Source organism: Prorops nasuta, unplaced genomic scaffold (assembly GCF_024137725.1).
Source record: "Prorops nasuta isolate Cenicafe-Biocafe unplaced genomic scaffold, Cenicafe_Pnas_1.2 PNAS00033, whole genome shotgun sequence".
Classification (NCBI taxonomy): domain Eukaryota; kingdom Metazoa; phylum Arthropoda; class Insecta; order Hymenoptera; family Bethylidae; genus Prorops; species Prorops nasuta.
The window spans coordinates 1155867-1176791 of NW_027116830.1; the positions used below are offsets into that span (position 1 = coordinate 1155867).

The 20925-nt window shown below is 39.8% G+C and overlaps 1 protein-coding gene across 1 annotated transcript in view; it reads right to left on the bottom strand.

Moving 5' to 3' along the window:
- Positions 1-20925, bottom strand: part of LOC136783469 (uncharacterized) — a 211430-nt gene that overhangs the window by 14689 nt on the left and 175816 nt on the right. The window contains exon 4 of the mRNA XM_066743661.1: positions 1777-1914. Within this exon, the coding sequence (XP_066599758.1) occupies positions 1777-1914 (138 nt within the window). The remainder of the gene's footprint in view (positions 1-1776; positions 1915-20925) is intronic.

Sequence of the window (20925 nt, forward strand, 5' to 3'; positions counted from 1 at the left end):
CTTTTTCCGTTGGATACTTTACTGAATAAACATTTCAGTTAATTTTTCTATGAATGGAATTCATATAACGTGATAATCCAGGTGTAATCTGCTTTCCAACTCTTAATTAAAGCCGAGGTCAGTTTTGGCCTGGTTTCTGCGTGTAAACGTTTCTCGCGTTAGTATACTTGGTGAAAAACGTTGCTAGATGGCGGAGAGTGCGTCTAGATTCCGAATGAATCTCTTTTGTTATACCGTTCTCTTTCTTTCTTTCTTTTCGATGCTTTTCATTGCAAAAGCTGCCGTTCCTGATTTTTATTCGGCTATGCAAAGCATTCGGCTCTCTCATACTTGTTTTGCACCTTCCGCCTCAGTATGGATCTAAATTGTTGAGTCAGAAAATACTTGTGGAATTCCAACTGAAAATTTGCATTTTGCAGTATTCAATTGAATTTTGAACCGAAAATTTATCTCCCTTCAGTTTTCGCATTTTTATTTTCTCTAGCTACAAAGTGTATATAGATATATATACCGCGTATAAATTCTTGTGAAATTAACGCATTGATCGAATAGCTTCATCCGTGCTTTTCCAACGATGTCCTTTCACCCCCTCCACCCTCCCTCGTAACTAAAAAACTGATATAAGGTAAAAGTTGGAGAATGACGATCTTACGAAGCCATCGGCTAAATAATTGGAAAATTTTCGCGTCCAGTATAACTGTCCGAAAACGAAATGGTTAGTTTGATTTCTCGTCGGTGTATATGTAAATCGGTGGGGAAGCGTCAGAGAAATCGGAAAGATGAAAAAGTGGACGTTTATCGAGCTGCGCACGGACGTTACGAAATGAACACTATCACGGATCCGCAGGCAGACCCCCTACCCCCTAGCCAGATAAAGGTTTTAATTCCGCGTGAATGAAAAGGATGGCGAGGCAATCGTGATTGACGAAGCAACGTCGAGAACAATGACCGAAGCCCGAAGCTAGCGTTAAATTCCGGAAATTCCGGCAAATCGCAATTGTTAATACTCTACCTCATTGTTCAAATCGTAGCTCGTAGCCGAAAGCTCATGGATCAAAAATTAATCTCCCAAAATTTCTCTTCTTCGCAGCTTCCATTGAAATTTAATTATTTTGCAACGATCCACCAATAAGCTTGTCCGGACCGTATTGTTAAAAGCATATGTTCGCTCGCGTTTGTTTTCTTTCTATCGCGGGGTAAGTGGTTCGTTTCAATTACAGTCGACGTTCGAGCAGTATCCTATATAAAATAGGCAATTATTACAGCGAGCTAGCACGAATGAAAACCTTGGGGAAATAGCAAGTAAAGTACTCACCGATAAGTCTAAGATTTCCCCGGATACAAAACGCATCTTTAATTCAAGCTTGCGATAAAATGTACCGAGAAACAAAGCAGAGGCGAGTAAACAAAAAATACAGTGAGTTACACGAATGACTCGTACCGGTAAACTTTTCTCTTGTACCAGTAAAAAGTTTCCTCCGGCTTGTGGAGAAATTATCGACAAAGGAAACCACCGCGACAATTCATTCTCATTCCTTCAGCCAAGATTTTAAATGTCTCGCTCCTTTGCTTTCAGCTGCTAGCGGATGTAACGCATAACAATGGACAAATGTGCTAGTGTCTCTATTCATTCATTCATCAGTGTTGTTTATAGCACACGCTCATAGTTCTTCAGTCACGCGTTAGGAGATTCGTTATTTTAATGACGTATTTTGATGGAATATTGGGGAAAGTATAGTGTTTAAGGAAGAATTTTTTTTTCCGAAGGAAACCTACATGTTCCGCGCTTATCGCAGTCCCATCTCGAACATCCTGATGATCCGAGCCAGCACCGTTGACCATACTAGAACCGGTACTGGCACCACTTCCGGTTCCCTTTCCACCAACACCCCCTGCAGGCGTCTGTGGCAAGCTCTGTAAGAAAAAATGTCCTGCCTTTAGTATATTTAATTTTTGAGACTTTTGATTTATTAACACTTGTCATTATTTTAGTCAAATGGTTCGATCAAATAATTTGATAAAGATAAACTTTTGAGAAAGAGGCTTCTGAGGAAGATACATTTATAGTAGTTTTGTAATTTTAGCTTGTACTTCCTTATGGAAGAGATGCGAGGATTATTTTGGGTTTTTAGATATCGAGTGGTATAATTTTGTTTTAATTCTTGCAGACGAGATAATTTCATTTAAAATTATATATATACATAAGCAAATACATGTGTGGATGTGTAAAGGTCGTGTTATTACTTCAATCGAACCCTCATCTTTTTCTAATTGACAGCTAGTATGTTTATATAATATTTTGAAAGGCTGTTGGGCATAAGTTATACCGTAGAATTGGTGATAAAAAAAAATTTTTTTAACTTAAAGAACCAAAGATACCTTATTCTAAATAAGGACATATCGAGTGAAATTTTCATTAGAGACCAGCAGATACTAATTAAAGTTCTAAAACTTTTGTATATAATATTTTTTTTCAAAAACATCGTTTTCGAAATGTTTTATCATTCGAGGCCATTTTGAGAACTCTGTATATACTAAGGACATTTGCGCCTCATCGGTTTTCTTTCCAAGAAACAATTACGAAAAGATTGGATGTTGCAGAAAGTGTCGTACATTGAAAAATCTTTTGCATGCCGTCACGATTTCTTGTTTCTAGTATAGAGATTTGAGTTGATAACAAATAGAAAAAATGACTCTTTTAAACGTTACTTTTATTATTCAGAATTATAAGATAGTTTATTCTTCAGATATACTATATACTATATGATGGTGATATGTGCATATAATATTCGTCAGAAATATAGACGTAGTTTGATTTAATGCGAGCTTGCGATACGTTCGTTGAGCTTCTCATTAAGGAAACTTCTTCATCCACCTGTATTAGAATTGATGCAGAATAACTGGACATAAAATTCAGCAAACGATGAAACTTTTGTATAATACCGAATAACACGGATCAACGTGCAACTTATTCAGCTTGCGATCCTTGATTAATATAACTGATTTAATATGACAAAGACATTTACATTTTGACGAGGGTGTGTGTAAACTTAGATTAGTTGGCAAAATATCTAAACATACGTAATTAATTAAGAAATATGAACAAATATGTTCGTACGAAATTACAAGGGATGGTATAGGTATATTATAAATCTCCATGGAAAAATATATATTTGAAAATATAATAAACAATGATGAAATGTGTTTTGACTGTATTTTGTTTCTTCCAGCATAATTATAATTGTATTTTGAATCAAATAAATCGTATTCTGTTGTTTTTTGTTAGATCATGAAATATATGGAATATATTTCAATATAATATTTCCAATAATTGGATGTGGTATATTTTTAAAAGCATTTTAATACACTACTTCTTTATATTCTTCAATACATAATTATCCAAAGAGGAAGATTGATAAATTTTTAAAAATTTAACTCTAATATGCCCTTAGTAAATACTTTAACTAGGCTCGAGGCTTAATTGATAAGGGCGACGAAATTGATATCCAATAGTTTTATGTATATAATCTGACGTAGAATAAGAAGAAGGCGATCCGTGTGAAAAGGATCGAGTCCATTAAAAATGCTTTTAGGATAAAGTTCGTAACCGGATAAAACGATATTTGGTCTTCTTGATGCTCTCCGACCAATTGCGCAGTACTTTGTACGAGATACAAGGTGTTGGTGAAAAGTAAAATGTGTTGGAGGACAGAGGGGGATGGGGATAAAAGAGGGCTATAGCGATATCCTTGGTATTGAAGATCGAGGATCGAGCCAGTCTTGAGGGCTGAGCTTGGGACAGGAAGACGTCTATTTCATGTATTGGTAATAGCAGAGAGTGCCCTCTTTAAAGTGATAGAGACTCGGAGATGCTTTAAATGGCCTTTGCCACTTTAGACTTCCTCTCCTTACTTACTACTCTCAAGCTCTTTCTATATACATATAACTTTAGAAATTATCCCTCAATACTATTATATGCTATAAAATTTCAAATTCTCATTTTCCAAAACCTTAATTTTTCATGATCTCTGCTTGTTTATGTTTTATTCGTTTAAACGCTTCGTATATCGTGTGATTATATAATTAACAAATTGTATTATAAATATAGACCCTTTAAAATCATTGAACAAAATGAATAGACCAAATTATCAGACGTTCCTCTTCATCCTCAAAGTGGGAGCAACGCGAGTAATTTGAGCCGAGTACAGTTTAAGGAGGAAAATTTCAAGTTCGGCACATCTGATATTCCGAAGTATAATTTTCAACGACCATACTTTGTTAGCCGAGCTTATGGATTCATGCCTTTTGGGGTATCTGTGTGCACTGGAATAGCGGAGACTACAGAGAATTAGACTACCGTCTTCAATTCCCTCTCTTATTTACATACTTAACGTTAAATGTCTTTCTTGCGGTGAAAACTGCGAACCGGCCATCATAGGATCCTTGCGTGACGAGTAACTTCATCCTCGACCTCGCAACTATTTACATTCTTCGCATTTCAGTTTCCCGTCTTCATTTCTCATTCCTGGCAAGTTTTCGAGCTGGCTGGGTCGTCCAGCTGGCTAATACGGGTTTTCCTTATACTTTGAGTTTTATCCACGCTTTTTCCACCACTAAGTTTCCATTATTTCGTTTTCAATTCTTGGCGAGCTTTCCGCCTCGAGCTCGCACGATATTTCGCGCTTTCTCGCGATTTAAATTCATAATATTTAACTGCCTGCTTCGCGTCAGGATATTCCAGCCAGGTGTTCCATGAGGCGGCCTGTGAGTGTGCGAGCGTGTTAGTAAATTTATTCACACTTTATCCGGCCCTTCTTCAATTTAAGTCCTCGATATTAAAGTATTGCTTTATATATATATATATATATACACACACACACGTATATTCCCGGGTATAGGGGAGGTAGCATGCAAAGAATCTTTTTTAGCAACGGGACAGGATTGTGTGGGTGAGACTCAAACTCCGACGGACTTTATCTTCAATTTCCCTTCAATTTAAATTCACAATGCTCCTGCTCTTATGGCCCCGTTTTAAATTCCTGGCCCGATACTTGTCCGAGGATCGGTGCAATTTATTCTTGAATAACTCAGACATGCTCGGGCCGGATTCCATTATCCTTTTCCTTGTCATTTAAATATTATTTACCTATGGAATCTCTCTTAATTTATCCTTCGATCTACTCGGCTGCATCAACTGCCAGAAATCCATCTCCCATTTTGTCCAAATTGATTTTTGTCCAATTCGTTAATTGGTCTCTTCGTTGCAACAGAGAGTGGTCCGGTCCACCATTCTTTCTTGCTTTATTTTGCTAGATTTCTCTACCCACTGACAGTAATAAAGTATCTCACAAGTGGAAGATGAAAAATGTAGGATGACAGGCATCACCCTGAAGAGAGAGAGAGAGAGAGAGAGAGAGAGAGGCTCGTGTTCCTCTTTCAAATGATAAAAGGGTCTGCAGAAGTTTAAAGGTAGAGAAACGCACGAGTGTACGTCAAGTGCGCGCTTCGGGCAGTCTCGCAAACTTTAACGATTCTCCTCGTCACTTCCGGCGACGAGAAAAGAAATTCCGGTTAATCCCGAGGGTCTCGCACTTCAGTCATCCGCATTCTTCCTACCCGACAATCGATCCGCACTCCTCTCTCTCTCTCTCTCTCTCTCTCTTAACTCTCGTGGAAAAAGCACGAGATGTTTCGTAATTATAAATCCCATTAAAATTCGCACCTTGCTGGGAGAAGCTATTAGCAGCGGTATCCAATCCAAGATCTGGGACTGTTTGCTCACACACAATTCAGTCCAACTCATCAGTGTGTACTGCTTTAACCAAATCTTCCTTCCGCGCGAGCACTTTTCTTTCTTCGTTCCAATTATTGCGTTAATCTGCTCCTGAAGAAGCAACGCAATCCTTCAGGGATATGAAACTCCAGCAAAAGGCTTGGTCCTTTGTTGGACGTCCCAATCGGCGCATTTGAACAAAAAAATTCTCGCAATATTTTTTAATCTCCCCTGGAAGTATGAAAAAGTTGCGCGCGGGAATAGGTAGATAGATCCGCAGGTAACTTCAATGCGCAGCTATCGATCTACGTGAAATTGCTTTTATGCCATCCTCTTTTATATTCCTCTTTCCTTTTCCTCCAGTTTTTCCACGTCTTTCAACAGTGGGAGATCTCGCGCAACCAAGTTAGCAGCTATTCTTTGCTGCACTTTATGCTGTTTCGCCAAGAAAATTTACTTTAATACGATGCCCAGAGAGTGCGATCATGCCTTCCGTTCTTATCTCAAAGATAATGCGCATAATCCTATTTCTCACCGAAATTACCTATTATAGAATGCAAGATTTTTGTTCTTTTTAATTTTCCATTAAAACCATTTTATGCTTTTCACGGGAAGCTTTAGCCCGGATTTTCCGCCCGAGTCATTTAAGAAAGTTAATTGATACGGAATGGTCGCGAATCTTCGTTATTAGCCAGACACCGAGAAGAATATTGCGCCTACCACGGGAAATCGATGTTCAATTCCAGAATGGAAAATTCTTTCCTTTTTTTCGTCCACGGGAAACTCTCCGATAGGAACGGAGAGGTTTGGCCCATTGTCGGTGATCTAACGTACAATGCGAGTACCTCGTAACGGTGTGTTCTCCATTTATCGGAAAGCTATAAACCTTGATTGATCGAGTCTCAAGGAAAATTGTCACGACAGAGTGGTCCTGGTATCAGAGAGGAGAGTCTTCGAGTTATCCAAAATTTAAGCAAGTCGCTGATAAATCTCCCACGCTGTTCCTCAGCAACGAAGAGGAATGGATTCTACCTTGGCTGAATTAAGTTTGGTGGAATAAATTAGTGGATCTTAACGTTTGAAATTTATTTTTAACATATTTATATAGTAAATGGGTGTGTGAATATTTGTGAGTTGAACGGCCTATATAGAATATCACCGAGGTAAAGAGAGAGAGAGAGAGAGAGAGAGAGAGAGAGAGAGAGGGGGGTTTATTGATCGAGGATAATAAGTCCTACAGAAAATGCCCTCGAGTTTTCGAACCGTTTCGAGCGGTCCAATCATACCGGAAGAAAAAATTCTCTGAATATTTCGTGATTTTCTATATATATATAGTACATGTACCGAGTTAGCGTGCCGAGCTCACACACAGGCAGTCCCGCGCGGAAGCCACGCAATAACAGAAAGAGCGTGCAGGAGTAGGCGAAAAAATGTCTGGGGAAGGAGCCAGTCGAAAGTATACGAGATGAAATCCGAGTGGAAAAACCCTAGAAAGGTGAACTTTAATGTAAAAGAAGCCTGTGCAGGCTGCCTAGTTTCCGATCCTCCGCAAAATAAGAAGTACAAATAGTCCCAAAGAAGTTCCTTCAGCGTGCATGTGTACCAATTGCGCGCTTCTCTGTATTTATGTGTGTACAATTCGACACACACGCGGGTTTCGTATAAACAGTACATTGCGCAGATACGGGACCTCCTCGTCGTCTGCCAAGAGCAGCCGTAATTTAGAATCTCTCATTTCCTGCGAATATCATAGCAAAAACGAAATTAAGACAGTACGACGATATTTGCTACAGGATGCAGCAAAGCTTGCCAACCTCTGCAAAAATATATATTACTAGAGAAAGTTTGCACGAATTACTCGATTGTCGTGAGAAGAATATTGCAGGAGAGAAATTCTTTTCACTTGCTAATGCTGTTACAGGAAAATCAGGAGGCATGCATAATGGTAAAGTGTGAAGAATTGGTAAAAGTGAGAATTAATTGCGGGGTATTTAATTTAGGGTTAGGAAGCAGCCCGATGTAACCGCCGCAGCTAAGTCGAGGATAAAGTCGAGTTAACGAATCGATAATCGAACGCTTGAGATGCGGTTGGGACCGGAAGTGCTAATACGTGTAATCCGGCACGTAGTGGGCACGGCAGGCTTAAACGCAGAAAATACACAGAGGACCATCTCCAGATCCGAAAGTTTAATTACCTGCAAAACAGCGAACAAACTTGCCAGACCCTTAAGATCGTTACGAAGTTACGCGTCCCGCTAAAACCCTACGAGGAAAGCTTTCTGCGTGTGTTTGGATACGCCAGCCAATTCGAGTAATGCAACTTTTTATCACCGGCAAACGCAAGCGCAAACGTGACGAAATTGGGCTTAAAAGCTTTCTAAAACCTTTCTACGATATTGCCCGAGGAATCATATTTGCGATAAATGAAATTCTTGTGGAATTAAGTTCGGGAGACGCTTAAGCCACCTTAAGGTTTTTATAGTATTTTTATTTAATTTTCACCTTCTCTATAGACACGTTGTAACTCCTGGACGATGTTCTTGATTTTTACACTCCATTCAAGATCAATCGCCATCAGGATAGGGATGATGGTTGCTTGTAGAGCTCACGTGACTATCGACTCTATTACTCTTATAATTTATCATCGATTGCAATTTTTGTTAAGCTTGTGATTGGTCCCTCCGTGGAAAAAAATATTGAAAAATAGAGACTAATTTATTATGACATAGCTTTATTATATTATTAATACTCGTTATTAGCTGTAACGATTGTCGATTCTTGTTATATTGGAACAATAATTTTATCTCGCCATCCTTTTTCCTTTCCAGTTTATTTATACAAAATACTCTTGACTCCGCTCAATCCCCCGTTGATATTATTCAACGCGATACAACTGGGACGGGCTTACATAAACTTGTCATTCGCATTGATTCTGCTATTGAATAATTAAAGAGCGTGCAAATTATCCGTATGCTGTGCGAGATAATATAATGCAAATAATAATCCATAGCTATATTGATTATTCACGCCGCTTAAAGGATCTATATATATATATATATTTATATACATATTCTATGTAATATACGTATATCACACACAGTCGAACTCATTTTAATGGACGTTTTCTGATCCACTGTGAGAAAGCCTTTTCCCACGATCGCTTTTGGGTCAGTATTTTTTTTCAACGAAGCTTTTACTATATTTTTGCAATTAAAATGCCAAGAATATAAATTGAAGTCTTTAGACGAGAATTGTAAATATCTGCCGAATGATAATAAAAAGTGTTCTCTTCTCGAATGCCCTTTCTTGGCAAGAATTTTAATTGCCTAGCTTCTTGCAAAGGAAAAGCTTCGCTTGATAACTTATATTATATTAATAAGTATTGTGAGGAATTTTCCATTAAAAATATACTACATTACAGATACATGACGTAGCATAATTAAGGATTTCTGAAGGTAAAGTTATTGTTACATGTCGCAAAATGTTAATTAAATCAACTTCTTCAGCTTATTACGAGCAACAGCTGAATGTCCTTAATCTCTTATCAATTAGCATTTCTGAAATAAATTCACACTAAAACTACGTTAAAATTTTTGATATTTAAAAAGACTGTAAAATAAAATAACATCTACTACAGCAATAAATATATAACATCTTTAAAACTACAAATTTTACTTAACATCTTAAATCACCCATGCCTTTTTCAAGTATTTAAATATCATACAGTTTATGCAGAAAGGAATCTTTCGAAGCCCTCGTCGAAGAAATTACAAATCAAATGACATATGTAACACGCAACGGTAGCTTAGCTTCGACTATAAGTCATTACTTTGTTTGATAAAAATATATGCGTTATCATTGGAGGAGGCGCGGTGAAAAAAGGCGGGGCAGATATAGGAGTTTGTAGGAAGCTCGAGTGCACATGCACCGGAGAGTCTCTTGAGACGAAAGGGCAGTAGCAGCGAGTCTAACGATTTTGCAGTAAACATTTGCTCTTAGCTTACGTTGGCTGTGGCTTAAGTTAAATTGCCTTCAAAATTGCATCTCTGCGACGCTGAGTTATAACAGCAACTCGCCGGGCTGGATCGTTCGCATAAATTTCATCCGAGACACTCAGAATTCAAAGAACGTTGTTTCCCAGCAATTAACGGATAGTAACGATAAGTACAGCGTGTAGAATTACTTGTGAAATTCTGCAAAATCCACAAATTTTTGCTTCATTTGATTAATCGAACATTTTTTGTTACATTAAAGCAGCATTTGAGAGAATGGCGAGATTTGTTTTACAGCAGGTTTCCAGGCATTTTTTCCACGGGATACTCGAGACAGGCTACGAGCGACGATGAGACATGTGAGGAATATAGTGTGAGTTAAGTGGACAAAGGGTGTTTCTCGAGTGTCCGCAGGGGCAAGCATCGAAACACGCGAAGCTTATTTGCCAAGCAAATAAATCGATTGAAATATCCAGAATAAGTTAGCAAACCATGGTATAATTTAACATTGTGTAAAAATGAGGTGTAGTTTATATTCAACTGCGTTGCATTTCTTTTATTGGAGTATTTAATTTTAATTTCAGTCGTGTACGAGAGAAATTCAATTGATGTAGCAAATATGTACTTTTGTGTGAGTACTGTACGTCGAGTTGGGCTCATCAAATAAAGATGCATTTAAAATTTTCAATATAAAGTTAATAAATTCAATATAAGCAGCAAAATGAATAAAGTCCAGAGAGAAGGAATGATACAGAATAGTGATAAGGGAAATGACAATGGGAGTTTAAACGAGAAAATAATTATACCTAGAGCAAACGAGCACTTAGTTTTAGCTGAAGTAGTACGTGATTTATATTTAACGATACATGGAATTTTAATTAGTATATGTGCAGTAGCTTATTACAATAGTTAACAATTTTATTGAATTCAACGGTGAAGCGAGGTCAAGAAATATCATGAACGAAACATTCCTGCATTTACTAATTTAATATAAGTGTTATATAAACCAACGTCCGCAATATTTCACTCATATTTAAAAAACGTAATAATGTTTTATTAGCTTTAAAGCCTTAAATCTGCGTTTAAAAAAATGCAAGTTAATTACTAGTTTAGTAAACTCTGTTCAAAGAGTGATGTACACAATACTTATTCAAGTACCTGGAGAAATAAAGAATAAAAAGAAAAATTTTAATCACGAGACATAATTTCCATGTTTGATCATTTTAAATAATTACATCCCAGCATATTGTCTATATTGTTATAATTTAACGTAAATATGATACAGTGGATTGGTAGGACGTGGAAATAGCGTGGCGAAGGGACATTGATCGAGTTTAATCTCAATGAAGCAGCTAATTCTGGGACCGTACGCCGTTCATCAGAAATTAAGTGGGCAGCAACGTCGCACGAAACGGACCGGGTTCGTGTATAATGGCTTTCCAATGTACCAGCGAAATACTCGCGTGAAATATTTATCGGGAGACAGCCGAGATAATGCAGGCGCAAACTGAAATTTACTCGCGGCAGGCCGCGCTATAGTTTCCCCGCGACCTGTCTTCGTATTCAACCCCTTTTCATTCACCCCCTCCCCAAACTACCTCCACCAACGCCCGTACCCGCCGCGCCGTCGTTGCACCTATCAGCCAGCCTTCCCACCGAAGGTGGCGGCGTGGCACATTAATCTTCGGCATCCAGCCGAGAAACGAGAATCATATTTCCCTGCGTCTACTGCTTCGTGCAGATTGCGAGAAACCATTTTCCCCTCTCTTTTCGACTTATCAGAAACGATGTCATATCCACATTCAATATTCCAACCTTCGAAATAAAATATATTCCATAATGTATGCTCGATAAATCAATTGCAAATCTTTTGGACCATTTCTTTAAGGTGTTTACTATATTTTTCTGTAGAAAGAAAATTGGGAGCTTTAAAAAAAACCTACCTTAATTAGGGTAGGGGTACATTGGCTGATTTGTGAAATTACGTAATTTTTCCTTGTAGTACTTCAACGTGAAAAATAAAGTACACTCGATAATGTGTTGATAAGATAACTGCAAACGGTTTGGTCTCTTTACTCAAAGATTTGTACGTCATTTTGTGATCGAAGGCAGGGCTCCACTTGGCGACAGGATAAATTCACTCTTTTTTTAGGTGACATACCTCGATGAATATTCATGGAGGTCGCGGGGCCAATACTCGATCTCTATTCGTCTATCTCTATCTTCATTAAGCACCTCTGACCAGCAAAGCTGGTACCACCCTGGCCCTTTTGCACCCTGGCAAACTCCTATTTATCTGCCGTGCACCCAGGAGAATAATGTCAGTACCGCAGTCATTGCTGGCGGCGCTCCTGCACGACGACATCCAAGTGCCTAATTAACGGGAACTGAACTAGCAAAACTATAGGTACTCTCGAAAACTAATCACGTGTATCTCCGCTATCGTCAATTTCAAAACTCAAACCCTCGTTCTCCCTGAATTAAAATCCAATTTGTCTCCCCCGTTACGTTATCCATATTGCAGTGCTCTCTCTCTCTCTCTCTCTCTCTCTCTCTCTCTCTCTCTCTCTCTCTCTCTCTCTCTCTCTCTGTCCCAAATCAACCCTGCAGGTATATGGTTGCCGATAAAAAATTATCCGAATTAATATTTATCACTCAAATTTTTGCATTTAAATGTCTTTTTAATACTCAGTTAAAAAAAAGCATGGCGATTATGCAAATACTTTGTTCGACGATATTCCCGGCAATTTTTCACGAAGAACCGCGTTCAGTTTTGTAATTTAATTTAAATCCAGTTATTTTTTCCTGTTTTCTCGTAATTCTAAGTACACAATTGTCGATTAGTGTTATTACATTCAATATGATTAGTCGTTGGAGGCAATTAGTAAAATTATCCCAACTTGTCTATTCTTTCTCCTATGGGCAGCAAACGAGTGTAACAAGCAAACTTATATCAAACAGAATATAATTTCTTTAAGTATAGTTTTCGACCACCAGATCTTTCCTCTTTCCACTTTAAGTAGTGGCTATTTAATATCCATTTATTCGAAGAAACTTTTGATAAAAAAAACGTATTCATCACATTGTAGAACAGTCTACGTTCCTTTGTCTTCACCGTGTCGGGGTACCTTTCGATGCATTTATTTTCAAAGAAATGCATGTTAATCTCGTGCTTTTAAGCATGCTTTGAGGACACGTATTATAAGTAGAGCAAAGCTGAAAGCCACATATATAGAGGGTCGAGGAACACGTTGACCTCCATATAGCATTATTAATAATTACTGGTTGTTTGCTCGCGATAATTACTGTCTTTATCCCTGATGTGCTCGTCATTTCAACAGTCATTTCTCTGCAATTCTTACTTACTCCTTTCCCCCATCCCCCCTCTCAACCCTTTGACAGTCCCTGTCCCTTACCCCTCTTCACAGTCTAATCCTCCATTCGTTCCTCCACCCTCATTCTTCTTCTCGACGTTTCGAATGTCAATGTGACACGACGACCTTTATTCCGACGTTTATTGTAATATATTTTAGTGGTGCAAGCTTGGCTTCCTTATCCCCAATTTCTCCTTGACTCTTTTATCCGAGCTTACTCCCTTAGTGTTTACAGGGTTTTAAATTTTGAACCTTGCCGGTTATCCGCCTTAGCTGAAGACATTTTGAGCCAGGCTTATACTCGAGCAAAAGACTCATCGACCCGTAAACCGCGATAGGCGAAATCGCAACGCGCCAGCTGCGAATTAAAAGCCGCAATTACCAAGCCGCGAGATTATCTGCCGAGGAGAAATTCACGAGAGATTACTTGCGGACAAAATGGATAATGGGAAACGTAAAACTTGACTGCCTAAGTACTTTAGTAATTACGTAAACAGGTGCTTTAATACGTTGCAAGATTCGCATATTAATTTTATCGATGAACTTGACTGCAGTTTTGTTTATTCGACGATGTTGATATATTTAAAGTGAAAAGCTGTATAATCAAACTAAAAACCTTCCACGTAGGTTCTCTTAAAAAAAAAAAATTAAATAAATAATGAAGCAAAAAGTACACATTATTTAACGAAAAAAGAAAAAACCCCTGGAACACAACGAATCGAGCGTTGGAATATCTGGTTTTTAAATATGATTTTTTGTTTATGTTCTGCGATTATAATGCATGCACATTTAGGGAATATTCCATGGGAAGCTTTTTGCGCTGACGCTTTTGTCGAAAGCTCGATTATTATCTCTTTACGAGTGCATGGTTGAGCTTAGGTTTGAAAAGCTTCGAGGGCGAGAGAGAAAGCACGAGGAAAGCCGTAAAAATTCGTTTGTAGACAAACCCACACACACACAACTCGCGCGCAAGCCGCGCAAACTTTCTCAGCTGGCAATTCGCCATCGTCACGCTGGACAGAATTCCAATGTGTTTACCGTTATGTTTGCGCTAGCGATCGTCCTACGAACGATCCGTCCAGTCGCTGCTTTTCCTTCTGCTTTTTCCAAGCGTATTTTATCCGGAGCCGCTTGACTAAGCGGCTCCATAAAGTACGCGCTCGATCTCCCATTGAAAGTCGAAACCACACTTTTCCATCCTGCAGCAGCGGCAAATATAACTTGGATGTATCGAGGGGCAAGGAAAAACAATTGAAAAATACCATTGGCCTCGAACAGAAAAATTGAGTGGAGCACGTGGAACGAGTTTCGTGTTGGGTAATTTTCGGACGCTGCGCTCGCGAAATCGCTGCATCAGCAAGTTTTACCGGAGCACGATAGTTTTGGAAAGAGGCAAATTTCCCACAACTGTTGGTTCCAACAGTTCCCGACGTTTTCTCTGCAAATCGAAACGACGCGCTAATTATTCGAGACTTTCGCGCCTTCCTTTTGACGATATACAGTCCTCGATATCAGGTATAGTCGCGAACGCGGTGTAAAGTCTGCAGGTGGATGGAAGCTTCGTCGCGCGTTTCACCGCTAGTCGTCAAAGGTCGCGCGCCACGAAATTCGATATAATGTCTCAAGCGAGTGCACTAATTAGGTTCATTAATTAGCCTTGGCTCGGGAGAAGCCAAGCACGTGTACGCGCGAAATTAAATTACTGCAGACGTAGGTATACCGACGATTAAACTGCTGTGCGAGGAATGGCTCTAAAATTAAGAGTTCCGAGTCATTAATCGCTGCAGCATTCAACGAACAGCTATATGGAAGGAATTTTATAGAGCATTAATTCTTATATATATATATATATATATATATATATATATATATACGAATCATGCAGTAGTGAGAGAGAGAGAGAGAGATAAAGATAGATCAACCTGTATCATTGCGCTAGCCCGAACCGAATGTTATTCTACTGACTTGTGCCCTTTGAGCAATTTCGTTAAAAGCCAGCGATATTTTTTACGGAGTAATTTCAGCAAAGATTTGCATGGCTGCTTTTCGGAGCTTACTTTTTCAAGCTTCTTGAGTAGCCTAGCTAGGACCGGAAATGAGGCTCGGGGACAAAGGATGGCGGAAGTGCTTTCAGGGATGAGCCTTCGGAAGGTCGGAGTTCATTTTGCGCGACTAAGCTTATCGTCGTGTCCCGTGGCGGTGCTCCATATATAGTACCGTGTACCGAAGGAATGCCAAATTCCTCGATTAATTCTTGACAGAGAGGCCACGTCTTGGAAACAAGGATACGCGCAGCTTCCTCCTTGCTCTCCCGGAGATTAACTCAACTTGCATCGCTGCAAAGTCTCGACCATAAATATCGGACGAGGATATAAGAATAATTTTCAGGAATAATCAAATCCTGAGGCACGAAAGAGAATCCAACGATTTGCTCGAATGTAAATAACATACACGCTGGATTTATTCTCCTGAGAATACGAATTTATCTCGACGGAGAGAATATGAGAAAAATAAGATAAAGCGTACCATGTGCTTCTTCGCGACGATGTTCATTTAGGCCAAGGACGAGCCGTTGCACTCGACACATTCATGCGAGGTGCAATTAATGTGGCAATCCAGCCGACTGAAGAGATTCTCTTCGCGGTTACGATGAGTAACGAGAGCGCAGCTTCGGGGGAGGGAGAAGCGAGTCGGGCGAAAGAGAAAAACATTGAAATAAAGCGGGAAATAGGAGATGAGAAACTCGCAGAGTGGCGCAGGCTCAAGATAGAGTTTTTATTGAAGTATGCAAATTAGAATCAGGAATAAGAAAATCTCTGATGGTATCGTTGCGACTAAATTCATGCCGTGAGCGGGAACGATTTTAAAAGTCTTGTTTCCTCCATTATTCTCTCGCAATACCTGTGGATATTGCATGGAGAAGTTTGAAAGTATTTTTTGAAGCTTCCTGCAGCTCGAAATGGTAAAAAATCGGGGAGAGTGCATAGTTTTGTACCGGCTGGACAGAAGATAAGCACGATTTCACATGTAAACCGCTGTCACTGGCTGAAACCAGATAAAGGGACGAGTTTGGTTACAGGAACTAAACAGTGGGTAGAACGTTGTTTAATGTCCTTGTTTGCCGTGGGCAAGGATCTACCTTCGAGCCACCTTCGCTCCTCGCGTTGAGCTCCTCCATTATTCAACGCTTCGGTGGTAGTACCGTCGCTCCAGTCCAGGACTCGCCTTGTACCTGAATTTCCGTTTTTGATTCATATAAATTGACCAAATATACGTATAAATATATACGTCGATGAAAGCATTACCGCGAGATTCACGCGAGGAAAATAGCGGAAGATTTTCACGTGTGTTTCCAGCAGAGAAAATCCATTTACCCCCCCCCCCCCCCCCCCACCCTCACCCCTCGAGAGAGACACTCGCCAAAATATAAATATCATAGTGTGTGCAAGAAGGAACTTTATGGAAATGTGTATAAAAATTCAAATTCAAATGTTGTGTATCAAGGACGATGCGCCATACGAATTTTGATGAAATTTTGGAATGCAAATTGCTGGCAGGTACGGAACGATATGTGGAATTATCTTGGGAGAAATATTATCAGGCGCTGTTCCAAACTTTGATTTTTTATGGCGTGCAATTTAGTCGTAAGGACGATATGGGTCGAGGGGAGCTGGTTTACATGGACAAATGTAATATAATTCAACGTTGCGGAGGTGTGGGTACAAATTTTAGGTGGAAATTAATATTGAGCAAGGCTGCAGTTTAATTGCAGCGAGGTATTTTTTATGATAAAAAGAGTTTATCAGTTATTCAAGAGGATCGAGCGATCGAGAAGATCGTTAATTGGCCTCCAGTGAATTGTCGTTTCAATGTAGTACAGCGGGGATTATCATAGCACATACACGAGTTCTTCCACTTTCCAGCTGCACGCGCCACACTCGTGAAATACCTAGGAGGATACTTTTCGAGTGAGAGAATTGTCGACTTCGTGCATTATCCGAGCTGCGCATCGCTCACTCGAACACGCGCCTTCTCGTGTTTCGCTCCATACCGTGCAATTCGAGACCCCTGTACTACCCAGTGTTACATGATTACACCGTAATTGACATGAACCAGCGAGCTGTATCAGCTATATGCAGCTATATAGCTTTGCTCCGACAAAATTCAGCCGAAATCGCTCTGTGCAGCTTAACCAACGAGCTTCGTAATTGACAATTTCATTTCCTAATTAATTTCATTCAACCATGCTTCACCCCCATAGGGCGTTCTTTCTTTGCAATTATTCTTCTTTGATCCACGGTCAGCTGAAAAAAGTGTAATAATACACGCAGTATCTATATCTATATATGTATACACTCTTCTCGTGTTCCACGCATCGTGAAATTTCTGGCTGGGATTTCTTTGCTGAATTTACGTTGCATAAATCATGGAACTATTTTATTAGTAAAATACATGACGGTGCGAAGTAAGCAGCAGCAACGGTAGCTTGTAAAAGCTGTAAATTGGTGAAGTGACATAATTCTGTTAAACTCTTGTACAGCGTAATAAATTTAAGACACAACTTCTCCACTGACTCTGCCTCTACGCTTTCTCAAGTATTTAATCCTGATCGACGTACGCGCTAACCTCTTTCCTATGCATAAACTGTTTTGAATTTTAATTCAATTTTTTCTATTAATATATATATATATATATATATATATATATATATAGATGTAATCTTACATTCATTTTCTTTGGGGAATTCAGCGTACTTTAGTGCAGACTCTTTCGCAAAATGATGTAACGTATTTTAGAAATGTATTTATATCGTTGGTTCCATTACGGATAAATTGAGATTACTCCGAATACGTCTGGGGTGTTTTTAAGATTTGACGGATGATTCGGATCCAGGAACATGACGTCAACGATGAAATCAGTAAGCTGTCACGAGTAAGATGGAACAACACGCCGACAAGCATCATTTGTCTTGGCTTGGTTGCAAAAGTAAAGCCTCTTTCGAGTACCAGTGACGTCGCAACTACAAATCCCAGCAGCTCTACGAAATTCCAGCAAATTACTCCTACTCGTAATTCGGCAATCAACAAAGACTTCCTTCTCGCAAAACAATTTGCCGGTAATAATTAAATTCTCATTATGAATCAACCACTCGTTCGATGTTATTCCTGCTACGCTACGGTGCTTCCTAATATACAGGGTGTCGTTGGAAAAATTGGTGGTCAAGCCGAGTCCCACGTCATGGATCGATGAGAAGAGACTACGTTAGGTAGAAAAAGTGGCTTTTTGGCAGAGGAAAGACTGTCAGGCCTGAAAAAAGGGATAAATTCACCGGGGAAAAAATACGAGTGTTTGTGGAAAATGGGATTTTTAGATAGATGAGAAATTCGCGCAAGGACAGTGTATAAAGACAGCGTGGCAGCTCGGGATCCATTATACCTTCAGTTTTAAAAGCAATATCGATTAATCGTGAGGAATACAACGCTGTGCCATTTATTTTTCTATTTCGGATGTACAGCACCACGAAGTTGAGTAGTTTTGAATAATAACAGAGATACAGGGTCGTGGTGCAGTACGGTAGGAAAAAAGTAAATGTAAATTTTGCCATTGCAGCAGACAAATAGCAGCACTTGCAACTATATATTCGAGAAATATTTGTATCCCCCGTTGAAAAAGATTGCAGGGACTCTCCAAAGCAGCCTAGCTACACGCACACGCTCGAATTAAGAGCGTGACTCCTCATGGATAGTTGCAATATTTACACAAGACCCTATTTACATATTACACATCTACATAATCCGCAGTGACGAAATACAAGCTGCACCGTTGAAAATCGAGCAAATTCTAGCTCGGCCTGTACACGTTTCGTCAAACGGAGTCGTATTATACATTTAATTTAGCGTTCATTAATGCGCGAATGAATAATTGGCCAAAGCTCAACAGTGAAATCCAACCTATTATATACTGTGGTATTTATATATAGGGACCAACGCGTAACGATGAAGAGGAGGATAAAGCAACACACTGTGACATATAGTTGGGGCAAAAAATAATCAAGGGTTGAATGTAATTTGATGATCGCACAGGGGTCTGGCTTGATTAATATTATTAATGCTTATTCACGCACGGCTGACTTTTTGTTACGACTATTTTGCAACGACAGGATTAAGCAGGAGGTTAGTAGCGAACGGTCGATGCAAATTTGCCGTTTAACAACGGTGCAGCATAAAAGCCGCGGTTTAGGGTATCAATTTATCACGGTTTTCCGTCGGGTAATATCGCATTATTCCCTACCGCTTCTCGCCGCTAGGGCTGACAACAATGCCGATGGGCAATCAATAGCTTCGCTTCGTCCACCTCGGGTTCACCCACCCCCCCCCCCCCTCCCCCCACCCAACCCACCTCGCGAGTTTACCTCATTTTTCATATAGCCCCCTGTTCTCTATCGGTGACTGGCATTATTGTGCCAAAACTGACGTGGAACATTGCCGCTTCCGAATCGCCCACGCATTACCGCTCCCATTCTTCGAATTAATCGGAAAATAGCTGGAAAAACTGCGAAATCTACTGCGCGTTGAATTCCCAGGTACGCCGGAAACATTTCTTACTCGTATCACTGAATTTCAACGAGTATAGGATCGAGCTTACGTTTTACGCGCTGGACCCGACGAGGGAATCTGATGGGAATCCAGGGGGAGGAAGGAATCGATGGCGAAACGGCTAGACTAGAGAGTAATAGCATCGCATTCGGCCAGGCAAGATTAGTCGGAGGGAAAAACGACGAGTGTCTCCATATTCATTGATTTATACTACTTGAAGTTTCAAACGACATCGTTCGTCGGTGCGAAGCTCGCGAATCATTGCTCTCGAGTGACCGAAATGAATTTCCGCCCTCCAAGTAGTGTTATTTCCAGCAGGATTCGCCTCGGAACGAATCGAATGACATTCGTCAGGACGCGAGCGTCGTTTGTGATAGCACGTGCAGCTTCTTTGATTTCGATGTCGCTCCATGTCGGAGAAAAATGCCAGCTTTCCACTGGAATACTAACGAGTGACTTACTTTTACACGTTTCCAACATCTACCAAGTCGAAATTCGTTATCCCCTGTGAAAAATCTCTCCTCTGTTTTCGCAATACGCTTGTTTACTACTTGTATACATGGATTATCCAGCGCTGGGGTGGGGATGAAACGAGTGCAAAGCTCACGCACATCACTATTGCATTTATATTACTCATTTCTGTCGAGGCTGTTCGACTTTGTGCTCGGAGTTCCTTCTGCATTTGTTCCCCAGAGATAACATCCAACGTAATAAAATCAAATATTATGAAATACTACATGTTCACTTGCAAAAGCTTAATACTTTTGTCATTTATCCACGTCTATCATAAAAAAGTAATTTCACATTATTTAGTCGTTCGCAGGATAAATTTCATATAATACGTTGTCTAGTGCTGCTTTTATATGATCGAGTTTTGGAACGTGCTTGCTAGGTCTGTGGGAAAAAAGATTTGAATGCATTCAAATGGCATAATATGCCACTCATAGCGTTGAACCTATAGGAATGGAGCACGTTGGTGGGGAAAAGAGGGAGCTTGCAAGTTTGATTTCGTTTCTCGGATCGGGGCAAGTATGAGGGTGTAAAGGAGGTGGGGAAGAGTGGGGGTAGGGAATGGTAAAAAAGTCGCAGGTGGCTGAACAGTCCAGACGCGAAACTTCAAGGACTACATTATGCATCCTGAAGAAGCTGCCTGCGGATTTTGCTGAATATTCCAAGCTGAGCTGCCGGCC